General features: G+C 40.7%; 1 protein-coding gene across 3 annotated transcripts in view; it reads left to right on the forward strand.

The window, feature by feature from the left end:
- TLN2 (talin 2) overlaps window positions 1–27659 on the forward strand; it is a 604144-nt gene that overhangs the window by 513579 nt on the left and 62906 nt on the right. For all 3 annotated transcript variants that reach the window (XM_043982393.1, XM_043982391.1, XM_043982392.1), the window contains 6 exons: window positions 1158–1277; window positions 11672–11818; window positions 18233–18399; window positions 20237–20420; window positions 22238–22363; window positions 25881–25997. In XM_043982393.1, the coding sequence (XP_043838328.1) occupies window positions 1158–1277; window positions 11672–11818; window positions 18233–18399; window positions 20237–20420; window positions 22238–22363; window positions 25881–25997 (861 nt within the window). The remainder of the gene's footprint in view (window positions 1–1157; window positions 1278–11671; window positions 11819–18232; window positions 18400–20236; window positions 20421–22237; window positions 22364–25880; window positions 25998–27659) is intronic.

Here is a 27659-nt window from a genome sequence, read left to right on the forward strand (position 1 = left end):
GGTAGGTCTGAAACCTAGCAATCATTTTTATATAAACATATGCTAAGTTCCAAATGGAGAATCATGTACAGCTTCTCTTGCTGAAGGGTTTTATTATTTATACCACAGAAAGATGGCTGTCATCTCTAAAACTAAGAGGCGAAAAAAGAATGTAGGGAAAAGCAACTTTTCCTTCTGGAAAGGGGAACGAAAGGTCATTTCTGGGAGGTATTACTAAAACAATATTTGGGGGGAAATGAGAGGAATTTGGGAGAGGAGTAACTGGAAACTCATTTAGGCTGAGCAAATTGTAATGAAGTTTTTTGTAACTAATGTAACTTGGAAGAGAACTCTTCCTTTTCTTTATGCAAAACAGTGGAATTGACCATTTTGGTTTGCTGCTTTCAGCTCTTTCCTTAATTCATGTAAGAAATCTCATTTTTCCCCAATTTTCCAGGCCTAGAACTATTTGAGTTTTGGGTCCCACCCCCCAACACATTTGTCTTGTACCTTCCTCACCCCTTCCGTTCTCATGCCCAGTGTGACACCTGACTGACATGAGAAGAAGGCTAAACCCCACTGGGTTCATGGAATTTTGTCCAGGTGTACATCTAGCCTAGCTCTGCACCATTTTTCCAGTATTAGTCTGACACTGAAAAGGCTGGATGCTTCTAGAACTGAGCCAGTAATGGACCGGCCTCTAGTGTCCACAGCGAGGAATTAAGGGGCAGAGAAGGAAAAGTGTTTGGCATGTGCCCCTGCGTTCCTTGCTGCAGATTCCTCCGAGTGTGGATCTCCACCGTGTGTTACTGAGCTGGCAGGATGCTCCTGATCATAGTCATGTTGTTCCTGAGCCAGGCCAAGCAGGTTATGCTGAAGACATGGAGAGCCTGGCCTTTTCTCTTCGCACACTCTCAATGCTGAGCATGCTAGCTGTGCGGCCCCCCCCAGCCCTGTGCCTGCCGGCCTAAGGGAAGAGCAGCAGCGGGGGTACAGGGAAAGTAAACAAAGCATGTTTGTCTGGGTTTGGCTTTGCACATGACTATCTTCAGAAACCCTAACCCTAACGCACCTGTTGCAGGGTTAAAAAAAAAGGAAGATCATTGTGGTATTAACCCATTATTCTTATGCATTTTTTATATGTGTGTTTGTGTGTCCTGCTTGTTTTCTTTTTCCAGATGACTAAGTCGGTTACTAACCCGGAGGAGTTGGGAGGACTTGCTTCACAAATGACCAGTGACTATGGGCATTTGGCTCTCCAGGGCCAGATGGCAGCAGCTACAGCTGAACCAGAAGAGGTCTGCCATATTGAGACCTCTGTTCTAACTAGTGAATGCGCACTGATGTTCCTACCCAAATCAATCTCCACAGCTCAGCTACATGCTATGAGAGAGGGGCCAGATAGTCAAAGCTAGGTTTATTTCCCCCTGGGTCTTGGATAAAATAGTTGGCAGTATCTCCCTGAGCCTGACTTCCCTTTCTAGCCACCTGATTGGAGAAATAGGTTGCCTGCTCTCGGACCTCCTAAGACCATGGTAAAGTGAGTACAGCATATAAGTTCCTAGATAGAAGAGGTCCATTTACTGTACTCTTCCCTGTCACCCACCATTGAGGCCTATTGCTCTCACGACACATGACCTCAGGGCTTGCCTGATAAAAGAATAGGAGGTAAGGAAAACCTGTGCTGTGCAGGGTGATCTCTCTCTATGATCCTTCTCTCCAGAACCAGTTAACTTGGCTGACTCATCATTATACCTTTGTGTTTTTTTTCAAAATACAGAAAAATTATAGGATATCATTAGATGGGACATTCATGGCCATCTAGTTCAACCCATACCTGAAAAAGAAATCCTTTCTACAACCTACCTAACCCCTGGTCATCTTTGCTTAAAGACCTAAAGTGAGAGGGAAAATCATCTAACACTTCCCACGGCAGCCCATCCCATTTTTGGCTAGCTCCAATCATCAGGAAGTTTTTCCTGACATCAAGCCCAAATTTGGTCCTTTTGAGCTTCTTCCTGTAGCTCCTAATTCTGACATCTGAAGCTAACAAAGTATGGCAGACCCCTCTGCAATAGGACGGCTAGAGAAACCTATGAAACAGCCCTGAGCGATGGAGTTTAGCTGCTCCCGTCTCTGTGCGACCTACTTTCCCTGAACAAATTAGCACCAAAGTCACTGACTGTGCTGTTTCTAAAATCCAGCTCAGACCTGCATTCTGTGCCTTATGAGGGCTCTTCCTTTTACATTCTTGGCTCCAGTCTGATTTGTTCTTTGTCCTCAGCCAAATCTTTCCCCCGATTCAAGACAGCCATCCGCATCTCCCTGGTCGGATCCTTACTACAACTTGGATTTCTGAATATGGGGTCAGATGTCTCCCCTGATCATCTCAGGAGTTACCCCCCTCATGGTGGCTGTGCTCACAAGAGCCTCAGTGAGTGGCTCGTTAAGATGAGTAGGGAAACATCTGGACTAATATGAAATCCATGCACTTCTCATGGCTAACATAGAGAATCTAATTGGATCATTCAGCGATTGATTGCCTTGGGTTGGTGGGATCCTTTAGGAAAATGCAGATAGATTAGACTTTTAAAGGGAAAAGATCCCCAGAATTTTGGAAGGTAGAGCCTGGCAATCGTTTTGCCCAAACTATCAGTGCTCCCTGCAGGGATAATATTCTAAACCTATAATATAACAAAATGATGGTGTAGATTACAGCTGTCATTGGGAAGATGAAAGTAACTAAGTACATTCCTGAGGCAGAGGACTGTGAATTTATCTTTCCTTTTGCCTTTACGATTCAGGTTAGTATCCCCTGAGTTACTAAACACTGGCATTTCTTCCCATTTGGTGATTTTTGTTTTTGTTTTTTTGTGTGGGGCAATGAGGGTTAAGTGACTTGCCCAGGGTCACACAGCTAGTAAGTGTTAAGTGTCTGAGGCCAGATTTGAACTCAGGTCCTCCTGAATCCAGGGCTGGTGCTCTATCCACTGCGCCACCTAGCTGCCCCACTGAGTTAACACATTAAAAAAAAAACAAAAAACGGCGCAGTGGATAGAGCACCAGCCCTGGATTCAGGAGGACCTGAGTTCAAATCCGGCCTCAGACACTTAACACTTACTAGCTGTGTGACCCTGGGCAAGTCACTTAACCCTCATTGCCCCACACACACAAAAAAAAAAAAACACCCCCAAAACAATAATGTGTTAACTCAGATTCCTAAAGATGCTTCAGAAATAAACATAGAAGTAGAAGTTGCTGTCTAATATGTGGCATGATAATAGCATGTAATTCTATTTGTGTCAGCATGGAGAAGCAGCATGTCACAGTCTAGCAGTTTGCCAACTTTTTGGTCTTGGGACCACTTTAACTCTCTTAAAAATTGAGGACCCCCTCCAAAGAGCTTTTGTTTGTGTGGGATCTATCAATTGATACTTATCATATTGCAAATTAAAACCTTTTAGTGTTAATACAAAAGTAATTTTGTTATTACAAAAAATAGTTTTGACCTTATGGACCCCCTGAAAAGGAGGGTTTCTAGACCTTACTTTGAGAACTGAGAGCATGGTGTTTAGGAAGCCAGACTCAGGGTCAAGAAGATGTGAGTTCAAATTCCACCTCTAACCACCTCCTGACTGTGTAACTCAGGGCAAGTCACTTAACTAGTAACTGAGGAAACTCTTAGTCATTTAAAAAAAAAAAAAGGTATAGACTATGCCAAGTAGCATTGATAGACATTTTCTTCTTTGTAAGTTCCTTATTCCACTGTAATCATGTCCAGTCCACTCCAGTTTTTAAAAAATATTATATTACCTCATTTATAATATTTATATTATTTTATTTATATGTAAATTTGAAAAATGAACCCAAGGTCCTAGGAGTAGCCACAGTCCTGAATTTTGATATTTGAACTTGAGTTTTCATACATTAAACTACAGCAGGATTAATAATAGTCAGAATAACATATTAATATAAGCCCTTCACCTCCGCCAACTCCCACCACAAATTGCTCTGCAGGTATGAATCAGTGATTCAAGCCAGTACCAAGACTAAACTGTTTCCAAATTTATGCATCAGACTTCTGTTGATACTTCTGCTATGAAAGCTAATTATTTTAAGAAAAATGGCCTGTCTTCAGAACATAATGTATTTGACTTTATAAAGCCAAAAGGATTTTTACATTGCAATAAGAAAGGACTTGGTTAAGCAAAAGGAAGAACTACCACGCTTGAAGGGGAATTGAATATTGAAAGTGGTAAGTAGCAGTATGGTAGGGTGGAAAGAACATTGAAATTGGAGTCAGATCTGGCCTACCTCTAGCTAGTCCTATCTGTGAGACTGTGGATAAATCACTTAATCTCTGAGCCTCAGTTTCCTCATTTTTAAATACTACCTGGGATACATGACTCTATTTTGTAACTTTTAAAACACCACATGAGTATGACCATTATATTACTGTTCAGAGATTTGAAACATCTCTCCCCAAAGTCCTTTAAAAGCATATATCAGGGGCAGCTAGGTGGCGCAATGGATAAAGCACCGGCCCTGGATTCAGGAGTACCTGAGTTCAAATCCGGCCTCAGACACTTGACACTTACTAGCTGTGTGACCCTGGGCAAGTCACTTAACCCCCATTGCCCTGCAAAAAAAAAAAAAAAGCCTATATCAGCCACCATCTCTCTTGGTTAGCTTAGGTGTAGACCTTTCTGAGGCATTGGGTTGTAGAGCACATGATCTATGGGGTCTTTTGCAGTTCTAAGATTCTACAAACCACCCACCCTCTGTAAAAAAAATGAATAGAATTTTTTTATTGTAACATAGTCAGGGAAAGCAAAATATATAGTAATGAAAAAAGTCAGGAAAGGGAATTATCTGCTAAAAACGCAGCTGCAAATTACTGTAGATTCTGATCTCTCAAATATTTTTCAGTTTATAGAGGCTGGTGTTTTCATTAACTTTTCATTTTGTTGTTTTTTCACCATCACATCTTGAGTTGCATTTTGCATTCCAGACAAAAGAACAATGTAACCTGGAGTGAAAAGAAGTTGGGGGTAGGAATATAATACTACCAGTGGTTTGCTAAGGGAAATTCCTTGTGTGTGCTTGCCAGACATATATTAAAGGGAGGGGGCTGGGAGATCCCTGAAGCCACACTGCTGGCACACATGTGCTAACATAGAATCTATTTCCAAGGACTGGGAAACATTCATATGCCTATGAGGGCCCTCCAATATGGCATGTGAAAACATTTAAATCCAATGCAAATAAACAGCCCCAGGACCCCATTCTCCAGAGTCCCAAGATATACTTTGCAGAATCAGCATTTTACCCAATTCCATGACTGTATCAAACCAAATGGAATAGAGTGGTCCTTTAGGCATCAAAAGGAAGCCTTACCCTCCTGGCTTTCAGTGGAAAATTCATGTTTATTTCAGAATGTCACAGTGAGAACCTCTTTGCCACCTCAGGATAACTAGTAATTTTCTAGTGTTTGGTCTATTAAAAACAGGCACTTAGATTTTCTGTATTCCCTTTTCCTTTGTAACACTCTTCCCAAAATGAGCAGGATATTGGCAGTAGAATTCTTTACAAGTTTCCTGCTCTAAGATACTTCATTAACAGTTGTGAACAGGATTAAGTATCTCCATCCTTCACTCATACTTTCCCCACCACCGTTAATTTTTCTACCTTAAGAGAAGGTGTTCTTAACTTTTCATATGTCATAGATCCCTCTGGCAGTGTGCTGAAGCTGATAGACCCCTTCTTAGAGCCCTGTTTTTAAATGCATAAAATAAAAATACATAGGACTACAAAGGAAACCAATTACATTGAAATGCATTTCTCAAAATACTTCTTTTAAAAGTTCACAGACCTCAGGTTAGGCCCCCTAACCGTGGTTATGGAGCCTTAAAAGAAGTAACAGTAAAAATGTCCTACATAAATCGTTTTATTTGAGCCTCCCTTAAATCCTGTGAGGTCAATAGTCTGATTTTTATCCCTATTCTGCAACTAAGGAAACTCTGCCTCAAAAGAGCCAAGTTATTTGGTCTGGGTCACACAGCTAGTAATGACAGCCAGCACTTTTTATTAAGATAAACAAGCATTTGTTAAGTGCCTCCTGTGTGCCAGACAGGTATCTCAAAAGATACTGGGGATATCAGGACAAAGAATGAAAGAACCCCCACACTCAGACCACTCTCTAATAGTCAGATGTGCTGAGCTTTAGTTTACAAGGTATTTGACCAACAAAAGCCCTACAAGAGAGGTAATTCTCAGCTGTTCTTATTCTTCCCATTTTATTGATGAGTCTAAGGTTATAGGTTTATAAATTTAGAATTGCGTAAGACTTCAGAGGTCATCTGGCACAACCCCCTCATCTTACAAATGAGGAAACTGAGGCCTATAGAAGTGAAGTGGCTTGACTAAGGTCACACTGGTCATTATAAGAACCAGGCTTCAAACCCAATTCTCCTGACTCCTTTCCAAGTGTTCTTTAGACCAAAGCTTCTTAAACTGGGGGTTGTAACCCCACATGGGGTCACAGAATTGAATGTAGGAGTCTCAAAAAAGTTTGGCAACAGTAAAAGGTTATGTATACCTATTTTATATACCTATATGCCCCGGGGTCATGTAAAAATTTCTTGGGTGAAAAGGAGCCGAGAGCGAAAAATGTTTAAGAAGCCCTGCTTTACGCCACACACTCTTCCTACAAAAAACACTGAAGTTGACATTTGGGAAATACTTTCTACCACCATCACCCTGGCTCTTGCTAGCTTACAATCTTCCAACCACTATTCTCACAGAAGTAAAATTTTTATTTAATCTTATTCCAAAGGTAAATTTGCTATCTTAAAAAAAAATAGCTTGAGAAAAAAAGTTCATGTTTGGTTGTATTCAGTACATTTCAATCAAGCATTTCTTTAACTCAACAAATAGAATTTGATTAAGAATCCCATAAAAACTGAGTTTTTAATTTCATCAACATTGGCATAAGCCCAAGAAACAATTTAATTGGGACACAACATTTTTTTGTTCATGGAAGAAAAGTGGAGGGTTTTTCCCCCTTAATTTCTGCAAGCAAATAAATTATTAAAGCAGCTATTTTTTCCAACATGTCATTATTAAAATCATAGAATCTTAAGATTCTATGTTAAGAATATTCTATATTGAGAATAGCTAGAAGGGACCTTAGAGGTCATCCAGACCACCAGCCCCTTCATTATTATTACTATTATTTTTTTTTTTTTGGAGGCAGTCAGGTTTAAGTGACTTACCCAGGATGACACAGCTAGTAAATGTCTGAGACTGGATTTGAACTCAGGTCCTCCTGACTCCAGGGGAGGTGCTCTATCCATTTTGCTACCTAGTTAGTCATATCTGGCACTTCATGACCCCACTTGGAATTTTCTTGGCAAAGATACTGGAATGGTGTACCATTTCCTTCTCCAGCTCTTTTTTTTTTTTTTTAGTGAGGCCATTGGGGTTAAGTGACTTGCCCAGGGTCACACAGCTAGTAAGTGTTAAGTGTCTGAGGCCGGATTTGAACTCAGGGACTCCTGACTCCAGGGCCGGTGCTCTATCCACTGTGCCACCTAGCTGCCCCATCCAGCTCATTTTACAGATGAGGAAACTGAGGCTGACAGGGTTAATTGATTTGCCCAAGGTCACAAAAACAGGGAAGTCAGATTTGAACTCAGGAAGAGGAGTCCTACTGACTCCAGGCCCTGGGCACTGCACTATGGTGCCCCCTAGCCATCCTAACTCTAAAATACTGACAGTATTCTACTGAATCATGCTGCAGGCAAAAGCATTTAGCTGCTTCTTCACATCATAGCATCACAGAATTTAGAGCTGAGTGTTTTCATGGAAATTGTCTAATCCAGCAGCTCTGGAGTTTTTTTGTTAGCACGCCTCCTTTACATTCAGTGGTGTGCTAACAGATGTTTAATAACCACCTCTGATATGGGGGGGAGATAAACTGTGTGCATGTCACACTTTTAAGTTTAATCTCCAATATTAATGTTTTCTCTGTCACTTTCATAACTAGATAATCAACAAAACAAACCCTTATTTGTAAAACATTTGCTGATTTGAGTGGTGTAAATGTTCCAAGTAAAAGTATAAAGTTACATAAGTAACATTTTTATTTTAAAAAAACAATTATTTTCCAAAACAAAACAAGAAGGATGGCATTGTTTTATATATTTTTGCAAATCTCTTAATGTCTGGCTTAATAGAAGACAGCTGAATATTCCTGTATGCTTCTACATTCAATCTGTTACAGTATGTTATTTTGGTAGAAGTATATGATGAGGATATGGCCTCACACAGATAAGCAGCTGGAAAGGAGATACATATATTTGTAATAGGCAAATAACATCTTAATGAATGTAGTTTTGACCTCATGGATGCTCTGAAAGTCCATGCCCAGGGATCCATGAACCATACTTTGAGAACTGTTGACCTAATCCAACCCCCTCTAGTAATCATAGCTAGCATTTAGGTATACTTTAAGTCCATTTAAAGTACTTAAAAGTTTGGAAAGTACTTTAAACATAACATTTTATTCTCACAGTAGCTGTAGGACTTTTCTTGAATCAATACATGGTGTGGCCTTGCTCAAGTCTGTTAGATTTATATCAATGTCAGGGGAAAGGCAGGAAGGGCCTTTGACACCCACCTCCACATATCCCCATGCTTAACAAACATGAAAAGTACTCAGGGTGAAACTACTTTCATTCTGAAACTGGCTTTTGAGACAATCTTAATTTTATGTAGTTGAAAAAGAGTATTAGACTTGGAATCTGGGTTCAATCTTGAATGGATTTGATTAATAGACTTAATCCTGCCTCAATTGTTACACTTTAGCTGTGTAACTGTGAAAAGTCATTTACCCCTTCATAGCCTCGATTGCATTATCTGTAAAATGGAGGTGGTAATATTTACATTACCAGTCTCATGGCATTATTGTCAGAAAAATGCTTTATGAACCTTCAAGTGCTACAGACATGCAAGTCATCATCATTATTATTTAGAACTGTGATTTCTCTGATATAGGAAACTCCAAGTGAAGAAACTCTTCAACAACAACAACAATAATAAATACTGAATTATCCTTATTATTAGCATTATCAACATCATCCTAATAGTCTAGCACAATGAAGTAGATAAGAGATTTTCGTCAACAGCAGGTCTCAGGAATTTCAGAGTCTAAAAATGAATTATTGATCTCACCCCAACATTAATACTTTAAGCTTATATTTCCTCTTAAAGAGATTTCAGTTATCTATTATTTTAGCCTCACCATTTTCCCTGCTTGGTCTCTTGCTATCTTGGGACCTGCCTAAATAGAATTTTGCTGTCTGCTAAATAAGGCCAGTTCTAAATTTGGGGGATGGGGGGGGTCAGGGTACAGACCTGTGAACGTTGTTGAAATCACATCCACAGAATTAGAATTACAAAATCTTTTTTTGTGTGTGTGATTATTTTTCTCCAAAGCAGCAGGGTAGAGAAGACACTTCTACTTTGAAGTGGGCTTGTCTCTAGGTGACAGTGAGGGGTTGGGCAGCCGATAGCATCTCACACCAGAGATCTGTATTCAGGTAGTCAATTCCGAATTGCTTTAATGATGCTGAAGGGCATCAATAATATAAGGAACACTACAGGCTGGGATGTATGGTCCCAACTCTTGGGGAAGTCATTTAGCCTCTGAATCAGTTTCCTTATTTTTTTTTAATGTGGTTGGGCAAGATTATCCCCAAGATCCTTCCAATTTAAAAAGTCTAGGATTCTATCACCACCTCACCTTCTCCCCCTACCCCTTTCCTTTTCAACACTGCCCTAAAAATTTCAGATTCAATACCATTGGCCTCTGCAGAACTCCTCCCCTTAGGCTGCTGAACACTTAAAGCTCTAGGCTACCCTTACTGTGAATCTGAAATTACTGACCAAGTTAGGTTTGGACCTAAAGTGCCACAGCCTCCTGTCTGGCTTGTATGAAAGCTGAGTGTGGTCTACAAGCTATGGTCTTTGGTTTTGTTTTTCCACTTTGTCCCTCTGTATGTGTCTTTCAAGTGTCATATTTTTAAAACCACCTCCATCTTATCTGAACAAATAGACACGCTTAAACATAAATTAAAAGATTTACTTTTTTTTTCTGCTGACTTTAATACGTGTTGTGTTGACAAGGTAAAATGAACAACACCTTTTCTGCTCTTGGCTGTTCCAAAGTCAAACCAGCATCAAAGAGATTTCCCTATAATCCAGTAAATGAGATTATCTGCAAAGATGACTTCCACCCAGGTGGTCACACAAGCTCCTGTATAATCACATGCCTCCAAAGACATTTTCAGAAGCTAAGTGACTAAATTCCTCAAGTGTAGGCCACAGGTCTTAGTTGGGATGGATTCTTGAAAATAATACATATTGACTTGACACTTTGAATTTTTTTAATTGCCTAGCTGGACTGGATAGCCAATGATCTGTGACAGGTTTATTGATGGAACCAAAATAAAAATGGATGTGAAACAGATTTGTGTTGGCCCAAAGGGATGCCAGTTAGGGTAGGAGGCATTATTTGTTATAACTCAAATCAGATGATTGGCAGTTCTCCATGGCAAAAGTGATTTAGCTTCAGACACAGAGCACAGCCTTGGCCTAGATGCTGTTATGATTACTTATCCAAGGAACAAGTTCATTTAAAAGAATTTGGACCAATTCAACCCTAAGAGAGAAACACTAATTAACAAATACTTAAAAAAACACATAAATACCCTAGTCTGTTTTTTGGGGTTTGTTGTTTTGTTTTGTTTTTTAAGCACCCATTCTTGGGATAGTAAACTTTCTTTCTCAGCTTAGTTGGGAACTAGAATAGTTCAGTTAAATATACCTAGAAGGGAATGCCGGTTTTCAAAGAAGTCACATACAATAAAATGTGCTTTATACAAACTGTGTGGAACACAGAGCCTTTGATCATTCATAAAGCATTCCAGGATCTTTGAGGCCTTGGGGTTACGATTATGGATGTCCATTTTTTCTTGTGTAGTACAAGGTTAATAAAGGACCCTGGAAAGAGTCTTCCCAACTGATTGCTTATGTTTAAAACTCCTTTAACAGAGAACCAACTGTTCTTTCCATAATCCCAGGTCAGGGTTAAAATGCAAAGACTTGGGGAGGGAAACGTAGTCAGTCAACAGAATACTTAGGAAGTCCCTACTGCTTACCAGGCACTGTGCTGAGCACTGGATTTATATTCACACTAAGGTGTAAATGACTAATGTCTGAGTCTTTCCTCAGAGCTCTTCCAGAGGAGAGGGGAGTCATGAAGGTAGTGGGACAGAAGGGAAGAAAGGATTGAAGAACTAGAGGCCCCAAAGACCTATGTCAACTTGGGCTTTGCCTAGGATCAGCTTTGGCTGCCTGTTATTGTGTGTGACACAATAGAAATAGATGAAAAAAAATACCACAAAATGTAGACATACTTTATGGGATCTGGGTGACCTTTGGAATCTGGAAAATGTCATTTAGCTGATTTCCCCTCCCACATTTCACAAGATGTAGAATCCTAATATGAGTGGAATTTTCCTAGCTTTGTTCCCCTATAACTTAAGAGAAATTTTCCATGCTATGAGAAGGTATAAATGAAAAGATCGATAATGTCTCTACTCGTCCCCACCCTGGTTTTCCTCCTTAGATCGGATTCCAGATCCGGACCCGTGTTCAGGATCTCGGCCATGGCTGTATCTTCCTTGTCCAGAAGGCTGGAGCTCTTCAGGTCTGTCCCACTGACAGTTACACCAAGAGGGAGCTGATAGAGTGTGCCCGCTCAGTCACCGAAAAGGTAAGAAATTTAACCCTCTGATCACGTGATGAGTAAGCAGAGCCAACTCCCAGTTGCTGGAAATTCAGCAACAGGGATGACATAAGTGAAATCCTTTTTTTAAAAAAAAATCTGTTAATCCAGTGGTTTCATCTGTCTCTCCAAAGAACTGAGAAATAGAGCAATTTATTAGCATTTTATTGCCCCTGTATTTCCTTGCTTATCATCCAGCAAAGGTGCTAATGGATAATGAACAAAGAGCAAAGTTACAAGCTCCTCCTGAATAATTGAGTGATAATCCAGCAAAGAGACTGAATCCTCTCTTCCCTTGAATAATTGAGAATCAGCTATAGGTAAAAATAAATTCCCCATGAAGCTTTGTTCTCCAGGTGGAGTGAGCATGGCTATCAGGCAGTAGCCTGCATACAGCCACTGCATTCTCCCCCTTTCCAAAAGATGCTCCCGGAAACTCCAGGTCTGTGGTAAGTGGAGGGTGGAGCTCTAATAGGGACGCTGTTTCTTCCAGCATTGAAGACCATTTGCCAACTCAAGTATCCTTTATTTTTTGCCGTAATTAGGTAGGCAGAGTCGGATCTCTAGGGCAAGAAAGCAGGAGCTACTGCTCGAGACAACACATAGAAGCAGAGTATAATGAGCTTTAGGAGGGCCCATTCTCCTACAGCTGTAGAGTAGTGCTCACTGGAAGGAGGGAAAGGAAGAGAGCCTCATGAAATCTTTATGAAAAGAGAGGGCAGCTTCCAAGGTCTAGCTACTGGGTGGCTTTTTCTGGGTGTGTCTGTGTTCATCTGGGTTATATCTCTAAAATAGTTTTATGCACCAAGCTATGTGGCAAAGTTCCTGACATCTTAGGCACTAAAAACACCTAAGGGTGAACAGTGGTGGCTTTGGGAACATTCTTTCTTGACACCTTTGAACTCTTCCCTATTCTTTTTGATTGGGGGGGGGGATGTTGGAGGTTGCAGGACCCTAACATCTTTCCCCTAAGTACGCAATGACCTCTTATCTGATGCTGCTTGTACTTAATATCATTCTTTCATTCTCTCTCTCTCTCACACACACACAGTCTGCTCACCCCTCCTCATCTTTTTGCGTCTGCTATTTCTTCCACTTGCAATGATGTCCTCTTTCACTTTTCTGCTAACCCATGTACCTTCCTTTGAAATTTATCTCCTCTAGAAAGCTTCCCCTAATCAATCATATCTCATGCTGATGCTTCTTTTATTCCCAGCAACTCTTATAACCCACAGTAATTTGGCATTTCCTACACACACACACACACTTCTCAGGGAGCTGATCTAAATCATTTCTTGTGCATGTGAATTCAATGTCCCAATTATGGCATAGTCTAGTTGAAGCCAACTTCTGTTTCTTATTTCTATCTATTCTTATTACCCCTCCCTCCCCAGTCTATAATAGACCCGTGGATTCTTCATGAGCTGTCAATCCTTGGGGCATCATTGGGTGACTTCTGGGAGATCCATGAGGCCATTTACACACTAGGCATTGTAACTGAATCACCTCTTTTCTCTGACACTATAATTTTGAGGAGATCTATGACATTTGAAAGTCTTCCCACTTGAAAGTTTAGGAAGCCAATTTCAGTGGAGCTACTGTTGTTTAGAGGAGCAGTGCAGTGTAGTAGGTAGATCTCCGAACTTGGAGTCAGAAAAACCTGGCTGTGTGACCCTGTACAAGTCATTAATTGTCTCTGTGCCTCTGGTTCCTCATCTGTAAAATAAGGGAGTTGGATTTGATAACTTTGAAGGTCCCCTCCAGCTTTAAACTGGCACCACGATTAGGGATTATTGTTTGCATATTGTTGCGGAGTAAAGGTGTCCATTGACCAGTACCAGATTAATTAGAGCAGTGATTCTGAAGCTTAGCAAATTTAACATACACAGGCTCTCCCTCCCATCCTATCTTAGCATGGTTGTGTGGCATCTATTTTTTCAAATTAAAGTAAATTAAAAATGAATATTGTTTGGAAAAATGTTTTCAGTCTTGCCCCTTGATATAAGAGAAATATCTTTTCATTGGGAATCAGCCATACAGAGGGTGTTTACCCATCTACACCCTGTGCTATACTTACTTGCCCAAGGTCTGTTTCTGTAGTTTGAAATAACTGCCCAGGATGCTGGAGACATGCTAGAACCAGGAAATGAATCCATATCCTTGAGGACTTTCCTGTTGCCTTTTGTTATTGCAGTTACAGCCCCCTAGGACGCCACTTGAAATTGAAATATGGTGGAAGAGAATTTAAGCCCCAGGGCCTCAGGGCCCCAGGAGGTAAAACAGCCCTTTTAGAGGAGAAAAGTCATGGCTCTATGCTTTAGTACTAGTCTGAGAAATTTTGCCTTTATCTGCCTGACTTCTTTTATTTCTATTTATTTTTTCTTTAAAAACCTTTTTCATTGGTGCATTTTGTCTCTGTTAAGTTATTTTTCAGTTGTGTCTGACTCTTTGTGACAGCATTCAGGGTTTTCCTGGCAAAGATACTGGAGTGGCTTGCCAACTCTGTCTCTAGATCATTTGACAGATGAGGGAAGCTGAGGCAAACAGGGTTAAGTGACTTCCCCAAGGTTACACAGCTGGTAAGTGTGTGAGGGCAGATTTGAACTCAGGAAGATGAGTCTTCATGACTCTAGGCCCAGTGCTCTGCACCATGGTGTCACCTAGCTGCCCATCTCACTTTCATTTCTAGGAAGGAATGCATTGCCCTCTCCATTTACTCTGCACAGCTCCTGATTACACCTTTGCTTGTGAAAAGAGGCAACGATTAGGCTTCCAATTTCGTAACCACATTGACAATGTAGGTACCATTCTGTCCTAGTCATGACTTCTCTTTTTAACTCAGCTGATCAAGGGTGATCAATGACTAGATTAGAAAGGACATCCAAAAATAGAGATCTGAATACTCCTTATTACATACCTTTTCACCTTCCACTCATTTGTCTGCCAGTTCAAAATGCTGTCATTAACTTTCATAATAATTTTCTAACAAACCCCACACTCTCTCCTAAAGATCCTTCCCATTTAAAAACAAAAACAAAAATATAATGATTGCAACTGATAATTCATGTCACTTTCTATTTTTGAGGTTTATCTATTATTATTATTATTATTATTATTAGAATGTGAATGTGCACTTTAATGATTTGGAAGCAGAATTGTCTATTGTGCTTGATGTAAGTTTTGTTCCATTTTGCTGTTGCTTTTATTTACATTTCTTCAGTCACTGTGTCCAATGATAGTTTGGTTCTTCTTTTTTTATTCCATACATTACATATGTTCACACCTGTCTTCCCATGTTTCTGTGAATTCTTCATATGCTTTCTTGCAGACAGCTCCATTGTATTCCATTTCACTCATATATCAAATCCAATCTCAGATATTTACTTGCAATTTAACCCCGGACTAGTCATTTAACCACTCTATGCCTTAGTTTCTTCATATGTAAATTGATGATAATTATAGGACCTATCTCTCCAGGTTGTTGGGAGGATAAAATAAGAAAATATTTGTAAAGCACTTTGCAGATCTTAAAGTCTATACAAATGCTAGTTATCATTATTGATATTATTATTATTATTAGTGGTAATAATAGCTAATATTTATATAGTTTTTACTCTGTTCCAGGCACTGTGCTAAGTGCTTTACAATAATTATCTCATTTGATGTTCATAATAACCTGGGGAAGTAGTACTACTTACTAGTACTAATATTAATACTGGTGATATTATCACCAGTTTGTTCAGCCTATCTTAATTTTTGGGCACTGAATTTGTACCCAGCCTTTTCTATTAAAACTAGTACTATTAGAAATATTTTTGCACATATGGGTCTTTTCTTTCTGTAAGTCCCAGGCAATCTGATAGGCAGTGATTAAAGTGACTGTTGGATACAAGGCATTGTGCTAGGCACTAGTGATACAAAAATGAAACAAAATATATAATCCCTGTCCTTAGTTTATGTTCCACTGGATCAAGGGAAGGCAACAGCTTTGTAAATTTTCTTGGATAATGTTTAATTTTTTCTGAAATAGTTTGTCCTTTTAAAATTTCCTTTTATGTTCTCAAAGTTGTCACTTGATTATTTCTGTGCTCTTCCTAAACCACCCCCTAGCTATGAATCCTTCTGTAACCCCTTGTACCTTAACCTGGCATGTGGGAGCACTCTGCAGAATTCCTTGGTATTTAAAGTCTCACATATAATGTCCTTTTGCTTCAAATCTAGCTTGTCTTTTTTTTAATATGGCTGCAAAGGTGCTTGACAACTGGGGAAATACGGGTCAGAAACATGAGAAAGGGTAATAGTTCTCTACCTGGATGCGGCATCTGTTTCAAAGCTCTGCATACAAAGAGTACTCGATCAATGTTGCCATTGATGGATTGGCCATTGCTATGGTGACTGGTGAGCCATTACTCCCTAAACATGCCGTGACCATTGTCAGCTGCACAGTGTCAAGTTCTTGTCCTTTCTAGTAAAGCAGGAGCTCTTAATGTTTTGGGGGTTTTTTATGTTGGTTTTTTTTTTTGTCATGGATCCTTTTGGTGGCCTATTGAAACCTGTAGACCCCTCTCTTGCATTAATGTTTTTAAATACCCGAGCTAAAATATATTGGATTAAAAATGAAACAGATTAAATTGAAGTTCTGTTAACAAAAATAATTTTTAAGTTCACAGATCTCAGGTTAAGAATTCCTACACTATTGACTTCACATGTATAATTGATATTATATTGCTTGCCTTTTCAATAGGTGAGGGAAGAGCTAGAGGGAGGGAATTTGGAACCAAAATTTTTTAAAATTAATGTCATAGAAAGATGGATGGATGGATGAATAGATAAATAAAAATCATCCCTTCATTAGACAGTGACATTGTTATGAATATGGTTCACAAACACTGTTGTGTTCTTACTGCTCCTCATTAATAATAACATGCATTTATATTACAATTTACAAAGCATTTTATATACATTATCTCACTTGATCCTCATAACCTTGTAAGGCAGGCACTGTAAGTATTCTTACTCCCATTTTATGGAAGAGAAAACTGAGGTGAGGTTTGAGTCCAATTTTTCAGACTTCAAACCCATTTCTTTCAGGTATACTTTCCTACCTCCCATTGGCATTTGATTTTTAATTGGAAGCAGCCCATCATTAGTATTAAAGGGTTCACATTGTGCACAGCTAAGTGTGTGGTGGAACGTTATCTACTCTTTTTTTGTAAGTGGTTATCTCTCTTCATTGTGTCTCCCTGCCCCAATCTATGATTAAAAACTCACATGAATTCCCTTGGCTGTGGTGGGAGTGGCTTCAGGAGGGAGTAGAGAGAGCATTTTTTTTTTTGTAAGAGATTCTATTTCTCAATGACCAACCACAACTCCAGAAGGCCTAGGATGAAACACGCTGCCCACCTCCCGATAGAGAGTTGATGGGTTCAGGATGCAGAGTGCAACTTTTTTTTTGGGGGGGGGGCATTACCATGGCAGGAATTTGCTTTACTTGACTCTACAGGGGTTTTGTTTTTCTCATTTTCTCAATTGGCCAAGGAGGAGTTTGGAGCAAGGAGAATTGGGAGGGAGAAAATTTGGAACTGAAAATTTTTAAAAAGAGATTCTTTGTCAGACAAATGGCTAAAGAAAAGATGACCACCACATTACTGAGCACCAGCATAGATTGCCTAAAAGTCACAGTGATGTGGAAGTGAATACTGCTTGTTCTTTATTGTCTGTTCTACATATGGCCAGATAATCGGAATTCTTATTTATTTTATCAGGGGAAGCTTTTACTTTTGCTAGGCTATTTGGAAAGATGAGTGCTTAGAATACTGGTCGTTCCTGTGGCATAGGGAGGGGCTGATCCGTTACATCCAAAGTAGATGCAGGGTGTTTCTTGACCATGGTTCATTTCTGATCAAGAGGCATCCTAAGGCACAAAATACAAATACCAGCCTGTAGAAAACCTGCTAGCCCTGGTTAATGCACAGAGGTGTAAAGGATAGGTCAGAGAAGTTAATTCTGCCAGTGTGAAATGACCAGCCTATTAGGGTATCCCCACTGTGACTATTCCTTCTTGGCTAATTTTGAATGGGATCTAGAACCATAAATCCATAGATTTATCATTGGAACATGTATGTAGTCTGGAAGGGACCTTGGAGGCTATCTAGAGGCCAATCTCCTGGTTTTAAAGACAAGGAAACTCATGCCCAGGGAATATAGATTATTTACCTGAGGTCCCATAGGTTATAAGTATCAGAGGTGGGATTTGAACCCAGGTCCTAAGACTCCATAGCCAGTGATCTTTGTATTGTATGATTTTGTGGACTGGAAGAGACCTTAGAGCAGACAGGCATCATTTTCATGCTGGAAAGGCTTTGCTCACCTTTGGGGATTTCCTTTGTCTCTGATTTCCAGGTTTCTTTGGTTCTGTCTGCCCTCCAAGCAGGGAATAAGGGGACTCAGGCTTGCATCACCGCGGCCAGTGCTGTGTCGGGCATCATTGCTGATCTGGACACGACCATCATGTTTGCAACAGCTGGGACCCTCAACGCTGAGAACAATGAAACCTTTGCAGACCACAGGTCAGGGCTTGGCCAAAGTAAAGGGGGGAAGGCTGTTACAGAGAGTCGAAGACAAAGAGTCAGCCATCCCAAAGGTAGCTAAGGGCGAAGGTCAAGAGTGAGTTTTGCCTCCCTTCAGAGAAGTCTAAAATTCACTCCAGAGAGGCAAAAATCTTTATTATGATTCTGAAGAGGACAAGAAAGGGGGTTAGGGAGAAAGGAAAGCAACTAGATAAGTGGAGCAAGCCAAATAGTCAAAATAAATCCTATTTACTAGAGTTAAAAGTAGAATCATTTCTTGAGCCTTCCATTTCACAACCCAAATAAAGCCTGCTCCAGTGAAAGATGACATTCTTACTCAGGAAAACAGGAAACCATTCCGGTAACTCATTCTCTTATTCACCACATGGCATTTGTAAATAGCAGTGATAGAGAAATGAATCGTCCAGAAAGCTTGGGGTTTTAACTTGTTTGGGGAAATGATGCTCCAGACCTAAGCGCTTTTCCTTGCCTGGGTCGGACTTTGGGACCTTGAACAACAGCTAAGGAATACATATCCCTGCAGCACCTCCCAAATGAGAACCATCAGAAGTCTGTGTGTGCTGCTGGAGGCCACATCCTTGCAACACAGCTACCGTATCCCCCCACCCAGGGCATGGAAACATGAAGAGATTCCCACCATTTCTTCCTCCCAGGCTCACCTCCTGCCATTGGTTCAGAAATCTCAACATGCAATAAAGTGGAGAACTTCACCCTTGTCCATATGACTCCCCTGGGGCCTCTTCCACACCCACTTGTCTGATTTCATACAGTGGGTTAAGTGTCTTCTGCTTGATTTCTTAGCTTGTGAGAAAGGATCTCTCTCTCTCTCTCTCTCTCTCTCTCTCTCTCTCTCTCTCTCTCTCTCTCTCTGTCTCTCACACACACACACACACACACACACACACACACACACACACACACACACACACACACATGTATGAAACTCCCCCACCACCCCCGCATTGATATCAGTATAGGGCTATAAAGAGAGAACTAGGGGCATGGTGGCACAATGGGTAGAACACTGGCCCTGGGGCCAGGAGGACCTGAATTCAAATCTGGCCCCAGATACTTACTAGTTATATGACGTTGGGCAACTCACTTAACCATAATTGAGACAGACAGAGATAGAAACACTAAACCAGTTGGCTTTGGTACAGTTCCTAAGCTTGTTTGGCTGTATGAATTTGTATCTCTGAATCATGGCAGAATGGAAAAAAGAATGGATCTGGAGTCAGGAGTTGGATTCAAATCTAGGCTCTGCCACTTTCATGTACGGCCTTGGGCAAATTGATTAACCTCTTTGGGCAACAGTTTCCCCATCTGTGAAATGGGGGTACTGGACTAGATCCTCTCTAAGGGCCTTTCCAGATCTAAAATCCAAGATTTTCATATTTTGCTACTTGTCAATTGACAGCTTCTCCATCCCTTGTGGGGAGGATGGGGGGTGGGGGGAGACTTGGTCTCTCTCTGTGTGTATCTCTCTCTGTCTCTCTCTTTCCCTCTCTGTGTCTCTTTTTTCTGTCTTTGTCTCTGTCTCTTTCTTTCTCTATCTCTGTATCTCTGTATCTCTCTCTCTCTGTGTGTGTCTCTCTCTGTGTCTCTGTCTCTCTCCCTCAGTAAGGAAATCCTTTTATGTAGAGTCCTTGGACAACAGCCTTCTCCAAATGTTCTTTCTTAAAATCTCTGTTCTGTGGGTATCACGGTTTGGCTCATGGGCATCTCATCCTTTGACCATACTTTTCTCCTGAGCCTCACACAGTCGACAAATAGTCCATTGCTCCTTTCTTTTCTTCTGCCTTATTCTTGCTCCCAGGGAGAATATTTTGAAGACAGCAAAGGCCTTGGTGGAGGATACAAAACTACTGGTGTCAGGGGCTGCTTCAACTCAAGATAAACTGGCCCAAGCAGCCCAGTCATCAGCAGCTACCATCACCCAGCTTGCCGAGGTGGTGAAGCTAGGAGCAGCCAGCCTTGGTTCTGACGATCCTGAGACCCAGGTATGAGAATGATTAGGGACATCAGAATAGAAGAACTTAATTAACCTCCTTGGGCTTCAGTTTCCTCAGCCACAAAATAATAAGTGACCTGCCACTGGTTGGTCTGTAATCTTATTCCTGTGTTTGTGGGCATTGCCTTTTTAGTTATACAAAATAACTGACCTTAGTCTTCAGGTCTCTGAAAGTAGAACAGGACATAAAGTTAATATATGATTTCATGCATGTTTGGCTTTGGAAGGGGGAAATGAACTTGGTGACCTTGCAGGTTCTGTCCCAGCCCTAGAATTATCCCTTAGCTTCTCTTGAATGCAAGCAGGTTCAGTGAGCGGTTAACCATTTAGAAGCCTCCAAGAAAAGTTACTACTTGTTCCTGTTTATTTGACCAGTTCCTGCCCATCAGGTGGTAAACTCTTCAGACTTAGCTTCTTAAATCTTTTTCCATAAGGCTGTCCCTTCATTTTGGATGGTTCATAGCCTTTTATTCATATGAGAGCAAATGGTGCTGTTTGCATCGTTAATAAGTGATTGTCATTAGTTAATAAAGCACTAGCATCTTTCCCCACCCCCCTTCCCAATGTTCCCCTTTCCTCCTCTGACATTCTCTAATGGAGCATATCTCTGAGGGGAAACATTCCTTAAATTGCAGATTTTTTCCCTGCTGGATTTCTTTTTGATAATATCAGAATCCAAATTGGCCTCCCTGTGGAATTTTAAGTATTCGCACAATCCCTTCCTCTGGTATTGCTTTTACCCCATGGAGGACTGAAAGGCTAACCTGATAACTAGAATTAGAGCCACACATTGGTGACAATTTATTTTGGTGGGTTTCAGCTCTGGAAAATGTAGGGCTAGCTTGCCTTCAAAGGTAAAATGGGAGAATTCAGTTTAACAGAGATGATGACAAGTTTCCAAGTGCTACTTAGAGTACTTTGTTGTCTTTCTGTGGACTTCCAAGCTTTGGAAAACACCCAGGAGGTATATTGTCCTGATTTCTTGTGAGAAATGGCCAGTGTAGAACTCTCCTTAATGTCACTAATTACCAGTACTCAGTAGTGAAGGCAAAGTAGGAAACTGCAGACCCTCTTTTGCACACTCCTTAATGTCTCCAAGCACACAGTAATACCCACCACCCAGTGCCCCATGACCATAAGGAGCTAGCACACAGCCAGCACAAACAAATAAAACGTCCACCCCCATCCTTTCTCCACTCCCAGAAACTTGGCACTCCTTTTATGAAAGGAAGGTGGAAGTTACTGGGTAAGGGAAGGGAGAAATGCTACCAAAAAACAAGATCCATAAGATAATGCATTTTGTGAAAGGGCATGCTACTGTATATATCGAATTATTCAGTCTCATGAGGTAAGAATGCTATTGAGTCTTAGTGACTGCTTATCTATCTCAGTCCTTTTGTAGGAAGTGAGACCAGGCCAACAAAGCCACTGGCTAAAAAACATTTAGCTGTTCTGTTTTTATTGAAAAGCTGCAAAGTGTAGTGAAGGAAAGGTTGGTCTTAGAGTCAGGAAGACCTGGCTTAAAGTCCCACCTTTGATACAAGCTCCCTGGGCGCTGGTACTTTTACCTCTCGGTGCCCCAGGCATCTCTCTGAAGGCTAAAAATTAGAGATGAACTTCCATTCTGAAAGTTCCTCGCATCGTTGAAATCACAGGTCTCAAAACATTTTTATTTTAAGAAGATAGCCTTCTCTCTGCCCAATCCCTCATGGCATCTGGCTATCCTTCGTATTTGACAGGATGAAGATAGATGGGATTGTTTTGTGAGTGTTTCCTCCTTGTCTTTTTGTGGCTCCTCTCTTTTAGGTGGTACTGATCAATGCCATCAAAGATGTGGCCAAGGCCCTTTCTGATCTTATTGGTGCTACTAAAGGAGCTGCCAGCAAACCAGCTGATGATCCATCCATGTACCAACTCAAGGGTGCAGCCAAGGTAGAAGAGGGGCTTCCTTTTTTTCCTTGACCTGTCTCTCAAATGACAATTCATTCAGGCTTTTATTTGTATTAGAGGTCTTTTTTTTTTCTCTGTGGCCTGGTTATTTGTAGCATGCTGTTATTACCTGGTTAAAACCTTCCAGTTTTGTACTCTATGAGTTTGAAATCATCTTTAGCAACATGGCCTTTCTGGTGACAAAAATAGCCTGCTAAAGTGATTTATTCAGCACTTTGTGTGATCTCTGTCAAGAGAGCAGCCTTCCTTATATCAAATTTAACACAGCAGTAGTTCTGTCACAAGCATTGGTTTGCAAGTAGAGGCCCAGGGAAGAGACATCAGTAACATCTTCCCTGCCCTTCAGAGTGAGCAGTGAAAATGCCAAGCCATTGAGTTTGTAGTTCAAGGCTTAGTTAGAATCCTTGGTTTGATGCCAGGTGAAAATGAGAGCATAAAATAGTGTTGAAATTTTCATCCGGAGATTACAGGGAAAGTTTTTTTTCAACTAACAAATATTTATTTTCTCTCCCTCCCAACTCCTCTTCTCCCCTCTCCCTGCAACAACAACAACAACAACAACAACAACAACAACAACAAATAAAAACTCTTGCAACAAACTTATGCATAATCAAGCAAAGCTAATTCCCATCTTGACCATGTCCAAAAATGTCTCGTTCTGCAAATTTAGACCCTCACTTCTCTGTCAGGAGGTGGAAAGCATTCTTTATTATTGGACCTCTGGAGTCATGGTTGACCATAAAAAAAGAGTTCTTGAGTCTTTCAGAGTTATCCATTGTTGTTATAGTATATATTCTTACACTGGTTCTTTCATACAAGTTCTTCTTAATTTTGTACAGGTCATACAATAGTTCATACAAGTCTAAACCCTTCACTAGGGTCTCATCATTAAAATCCACAAGTTGTCCCCTTTGCCATTTCTTAAAACACCATAGTATTCCATTACATTCACATCCCATAATGTGTTCACCATCCCCTAATTAATTAGCAATCCCAAGTTTTCAAGTGTTTGCCACTGTTTGATTTCTTTGGGGCATAAACCTAGTAGTGATATTGCTAGGTCAGCACAATTTACTCACTTCGGGGGCATGGTTTTAAATTGCTTTCCAAGATGGCAGTGCCAATTCATGGCTCCACCAACACTGCATTATCGTGCCTGTTTCCCACATCCCTTCCAATACTTGCCATTTTCCTTATCAACTTGCTACATGAAAACTTCACAAGAGCCCGAAAAAGACCAATGCATTGCCCTCACTCATCTTTAACTCAAATCCCTTTTATCATATACAAAAAAATGGTGATATTTTTATTATCCAGTTAATTCCTCTTGCCTGGTCACTATATTAGAGATTCACCAATATTTATGACTCAGACACATATATTTGGAAAGAGAAAACCAGACTGTGATGGAAGAAAATCAGAAAGGGGAAACATGTTTAGTCACCCTTTGCTCTGGAAAGCTTGACAGCCACTTGGTTTCTTTGAATGATGCCAGGGATAAAAGTGGCATTGACTTCCAGATTAGCTGACTTTTGTGCATGGGTTATATGCCTTTATTAAGCTAAACTGATGCACCTATTTGTGTTTGGTCCATTTTTCACTTTGTGACTTCTCAATATGAAATTTACCCAAGTTATTATGGAAGGTTTTGCCCGATGCCTGCTTGCCATGCTCCAGATGTGACATTCTGCCTTGGGCCTCCATTACTTTTTCATCTTCCATGTTCTCCTTCCTCATCTCCACCTCTTAAAACCCCTACCTCCCTTTAAGGCTCAGGCCACATACCACCTCCTACAAGAGACCTTTCCTGGCCTTCTGAGGTATGATTACCCCTCTCCCTATTTCATTTTTCAATGTATTGACTTTGTATATATCTTGTTTATTTATCTTTGAACATCCCCTTACTAGAATGCACTCTCCTTGAAGGTAGGCACTGCCTCTTATGTCTATATCCCCAGCCCCTTGTAGAGTGCCTGACATATAAGCATGCAATTGATGCTTGTTGTTGGACTGAATTAGGCAAAAGGAGGGAAAAAATTCACATTTCTCATAGTAGAATGGAAAGATAAGGAATACATGAGTGGATAAGCTACATATATTCATTTTTTATGTAAAAGCAGTGAGTTGGGGGTATTTTTGTTGTTTTTGTTTTGCTTGCAGTGTTCCCTAAGGTTCTCCGGCTTTTCTTTTTCTCTGGGTGCTGTCCTATTCAGTTCATCTTATCATCCTTGCCCCACCTTCCTCCCCACAAGGATTCAGATGTCATCTCTATGTAGATGCCTCCTAAATCTACACATCTAGCCCCAGTTTTTCTCCTGTGCTCCAGACCTGCATCACCAACTCTTTTGAACTCTTCTAACTAGGTGTCCCAAAGGCATTTCACATTCAGCATGTCTAAAGTAAAATCCATCATCTTTCCTCTCCAAACCCAACCCTCTTCTGAACTTCCCTATCACAACGGAAGGTGCCGCCATCCTTCCTTTCCCTCAGGTTCAGGAATTCAGTATCATCCTGTATATCTAACAAGCTGACAAATCTCTCCCATATGCCTTTTCTTCTCCATTCACACAATATCGCCCCAATCCAGTCCCTACTCACCTCTCACCTGGTTTAATGCCATTTGAATTAATTCTCTATACCTTAAGCCTCCCTGCTTGATTCCGTTCTCCACACAGTCACCAAAATAATTGTCCTAGACCTCAAATCTGACCCCCACAAAATACATACTCAGTAAACTCTGGTTGCTCCCAGATCACATTTAAATCTCTTGACAACCTGGCCCCTTCCTATCTTTCTAGCCCCCTCCCATTTATTCTCCACAGACTCTACCACTTAGCTATACAGGCTCACTACCTGCTGTACTTCACACGTGATATTCCATCTGCTATCTATGTGTCTTTGTACTAGATTTCATTCCTCTTCTCTGCATCTTGTAATCCCTAGGTCCTTTCAAGATTCAGCCCAAGTGTCACTTCATACAGAAAGTCTTTCCTGATCTTTTCCTCCCCTCTCTCCTCACTACCTTGTATATATTCTTTGTATTCTTATATATCATCTCTCTCATTAAAATGTAAGCTCTTTGGGACAGCTAGGTGGCACAGTGGATAGAGCACTAGCCCTAGAGTCAGGAAGACCTGAATTCAAATAAGGTTTCAGACATTTACTAGCTGTGTGATCCTGGGTAAGTCACTTAACCCCAAGTGCCTCCAAAACAAAACAACCAAACAAACACAGTGCTTAGCACAATGCATGGAACATAGTAGACACTTTTTAAAAATGCTTATTGATTGATTGATTGATTGATATTTGTCCCAATCTGAAGATTATGTTGACAAATCAAAGTAGAACCTTAATGGAAGGTTTTGTTTTATTGTTTCCAGTGCTGCAATATTTCAAATATTCATGATGTCATCAAACCTATGACTTACTGTCACTCCCCTAGGGAAGAGTCCTTAACCTGTATACTATTTCTTCTCTCTTTTTCTCAATCCCTTTCTAGGTGATGGTAACAAATGTCACATCTCTCCTCAAGACAGTGAAAGCCGTGGAAGATGAAGCCACCAGAGGCACAAGGGCTCTGGAAGCCACCATTGAGTACATAAAACAAGAGCTCACGGTAAAGAACCAAATAATTGCCCCCTAGAAACATTACCCTTTGAACTCATTTCCTCCTCTTTGTAGACGGTGCTGTCATGCAGCGTACCTAACTGAATCGCCCCCATGCCTTTCCGACATGAAACATGCTCACATTTTCTCTCAAACTCTCCTGCACTGGAGAGAAGAGGATTTTGGTTCATTGCTATCTTATAAATGTACCTACTGCTTCTCCTCCTCCTCTTCTCTTTCCTCATTATACCCTATCATTCATTATCTATCCTTTATTACTTTTGGGGGGGGGCAATGAGGGTTAAGTGACTTGCCTAGGGTCACACAGCTAGTAAGTATCAAGTGTCTGAGGCCAGGTTTGAACTCAGGTCCTTCTGAATCCAGGGCCAGTGCTTTATCCACTGCACCACCTAGCTGCCCCATTATCTATCCTAATTGTACCAAGGAGGAATCAGCTGAAAATGGGCTGACAATCTATTGGAGCCTTTTTTCTTTTCTTTTCTTTTTTTTTTTTTTTGGTGGGGCAGTGAGGGTTAAGTGACTTGCCCAGGATCACACAGCTAGTAAGTGTCAAGTGTCTGATTCTGGATTTGAACTCAGGTCCTCCTGAATCCAGGGCTAGTGCTCTATCCACTGCACCACCTAGCTGCCCTGGAGTCTTTTTTAAGAGGGGAAATTTGGACATAAATTCAGCTGTAGTCATGTGACCCTCCTCTCCCTCTTCTATGACTAGGGCATTTACCTATGATAAAAATCAACTCATACCTAGTATTAGAAAGGAGAAATCCCATTAGCATTGGCCTGGAAGGCACTAACTTTCACCCTGTTGACTTAATTTTATGTTAATTGTTCAGACCTCAGTTGATTTACTATTTAGTTTGTATTTGAAAGGACAAAATGAAAATACAACATTTATTCCAGCAAGACAATTCTTAGGAACTTCTGCTTAGAATCATGCCAGAGCTTTGGAGTCTTTCTGCTTGTCCAAAGTTTCTCAAAGATTCTGAAAAAGGAGGGCTCTGTTCATATAGAACTTTTCACCAGAATACACCTATACCCCACCACTGCAGCCCTATTCTGTTTTCCTAGACCCATTCCTTTCTTACCCCTCCATCACTGGAATGATGCTTCTTGAGTTAGACATGCTGCTGTGGAATTTGTGGTCTCTTCTTCTGCCTGCCTGAAGGAAACCCTCTAGAAAACTGCTTCCTTAAGATCCTGAGATAAACTTGCACTAAACAAGCAGCCCAATGGATAGAGTGCCAGCCCTGGAGTCAGAAGGACCTGAATTCAAATCCACCCTCAGATACTAGCTGTGTGACCCAGGGCAAGTCACTTAACCCTCTTTGCCTCAGTTTCCTCATCTGTAAAATGAGCCGGAGAAAGAAGTGGCAAACCACGCCAGTATCTTTGCCAAGAAAACCCCAAATGGGGTCACTAAGAATCAGGTACACCTAATCGACAAAACAACAAATCTGGTATTAGTCAAAAATCATCTAGATGCTGATCCTTATCTTAGGTAACTAATGTCCAATAAGAAGTGAGTGGCATCCATAATCAACCCCTGGGAAAAAAAGACATAACAATATAAACCTGAAACAGCCACCCACCCAACAGTCTTTGGTATGATTGATTGGTGCAGCTTTAAAGTAGGCTATATACATTTACCATG

Source organism: Dromiciops gliroides, chromosome 2, assembly GCF_019393635.1.
Source record: "Dromiciops gliroides isolate mDroGli1 chromosome 2, mDroGli1.pri, whole genome shotgun sequence".
NCBI lineage: Eukaryota > Metazoa > Chordata > Mammalia > Microbiotheria > Microbiotheriidae > Dromiciops > Dromiciops gliroides.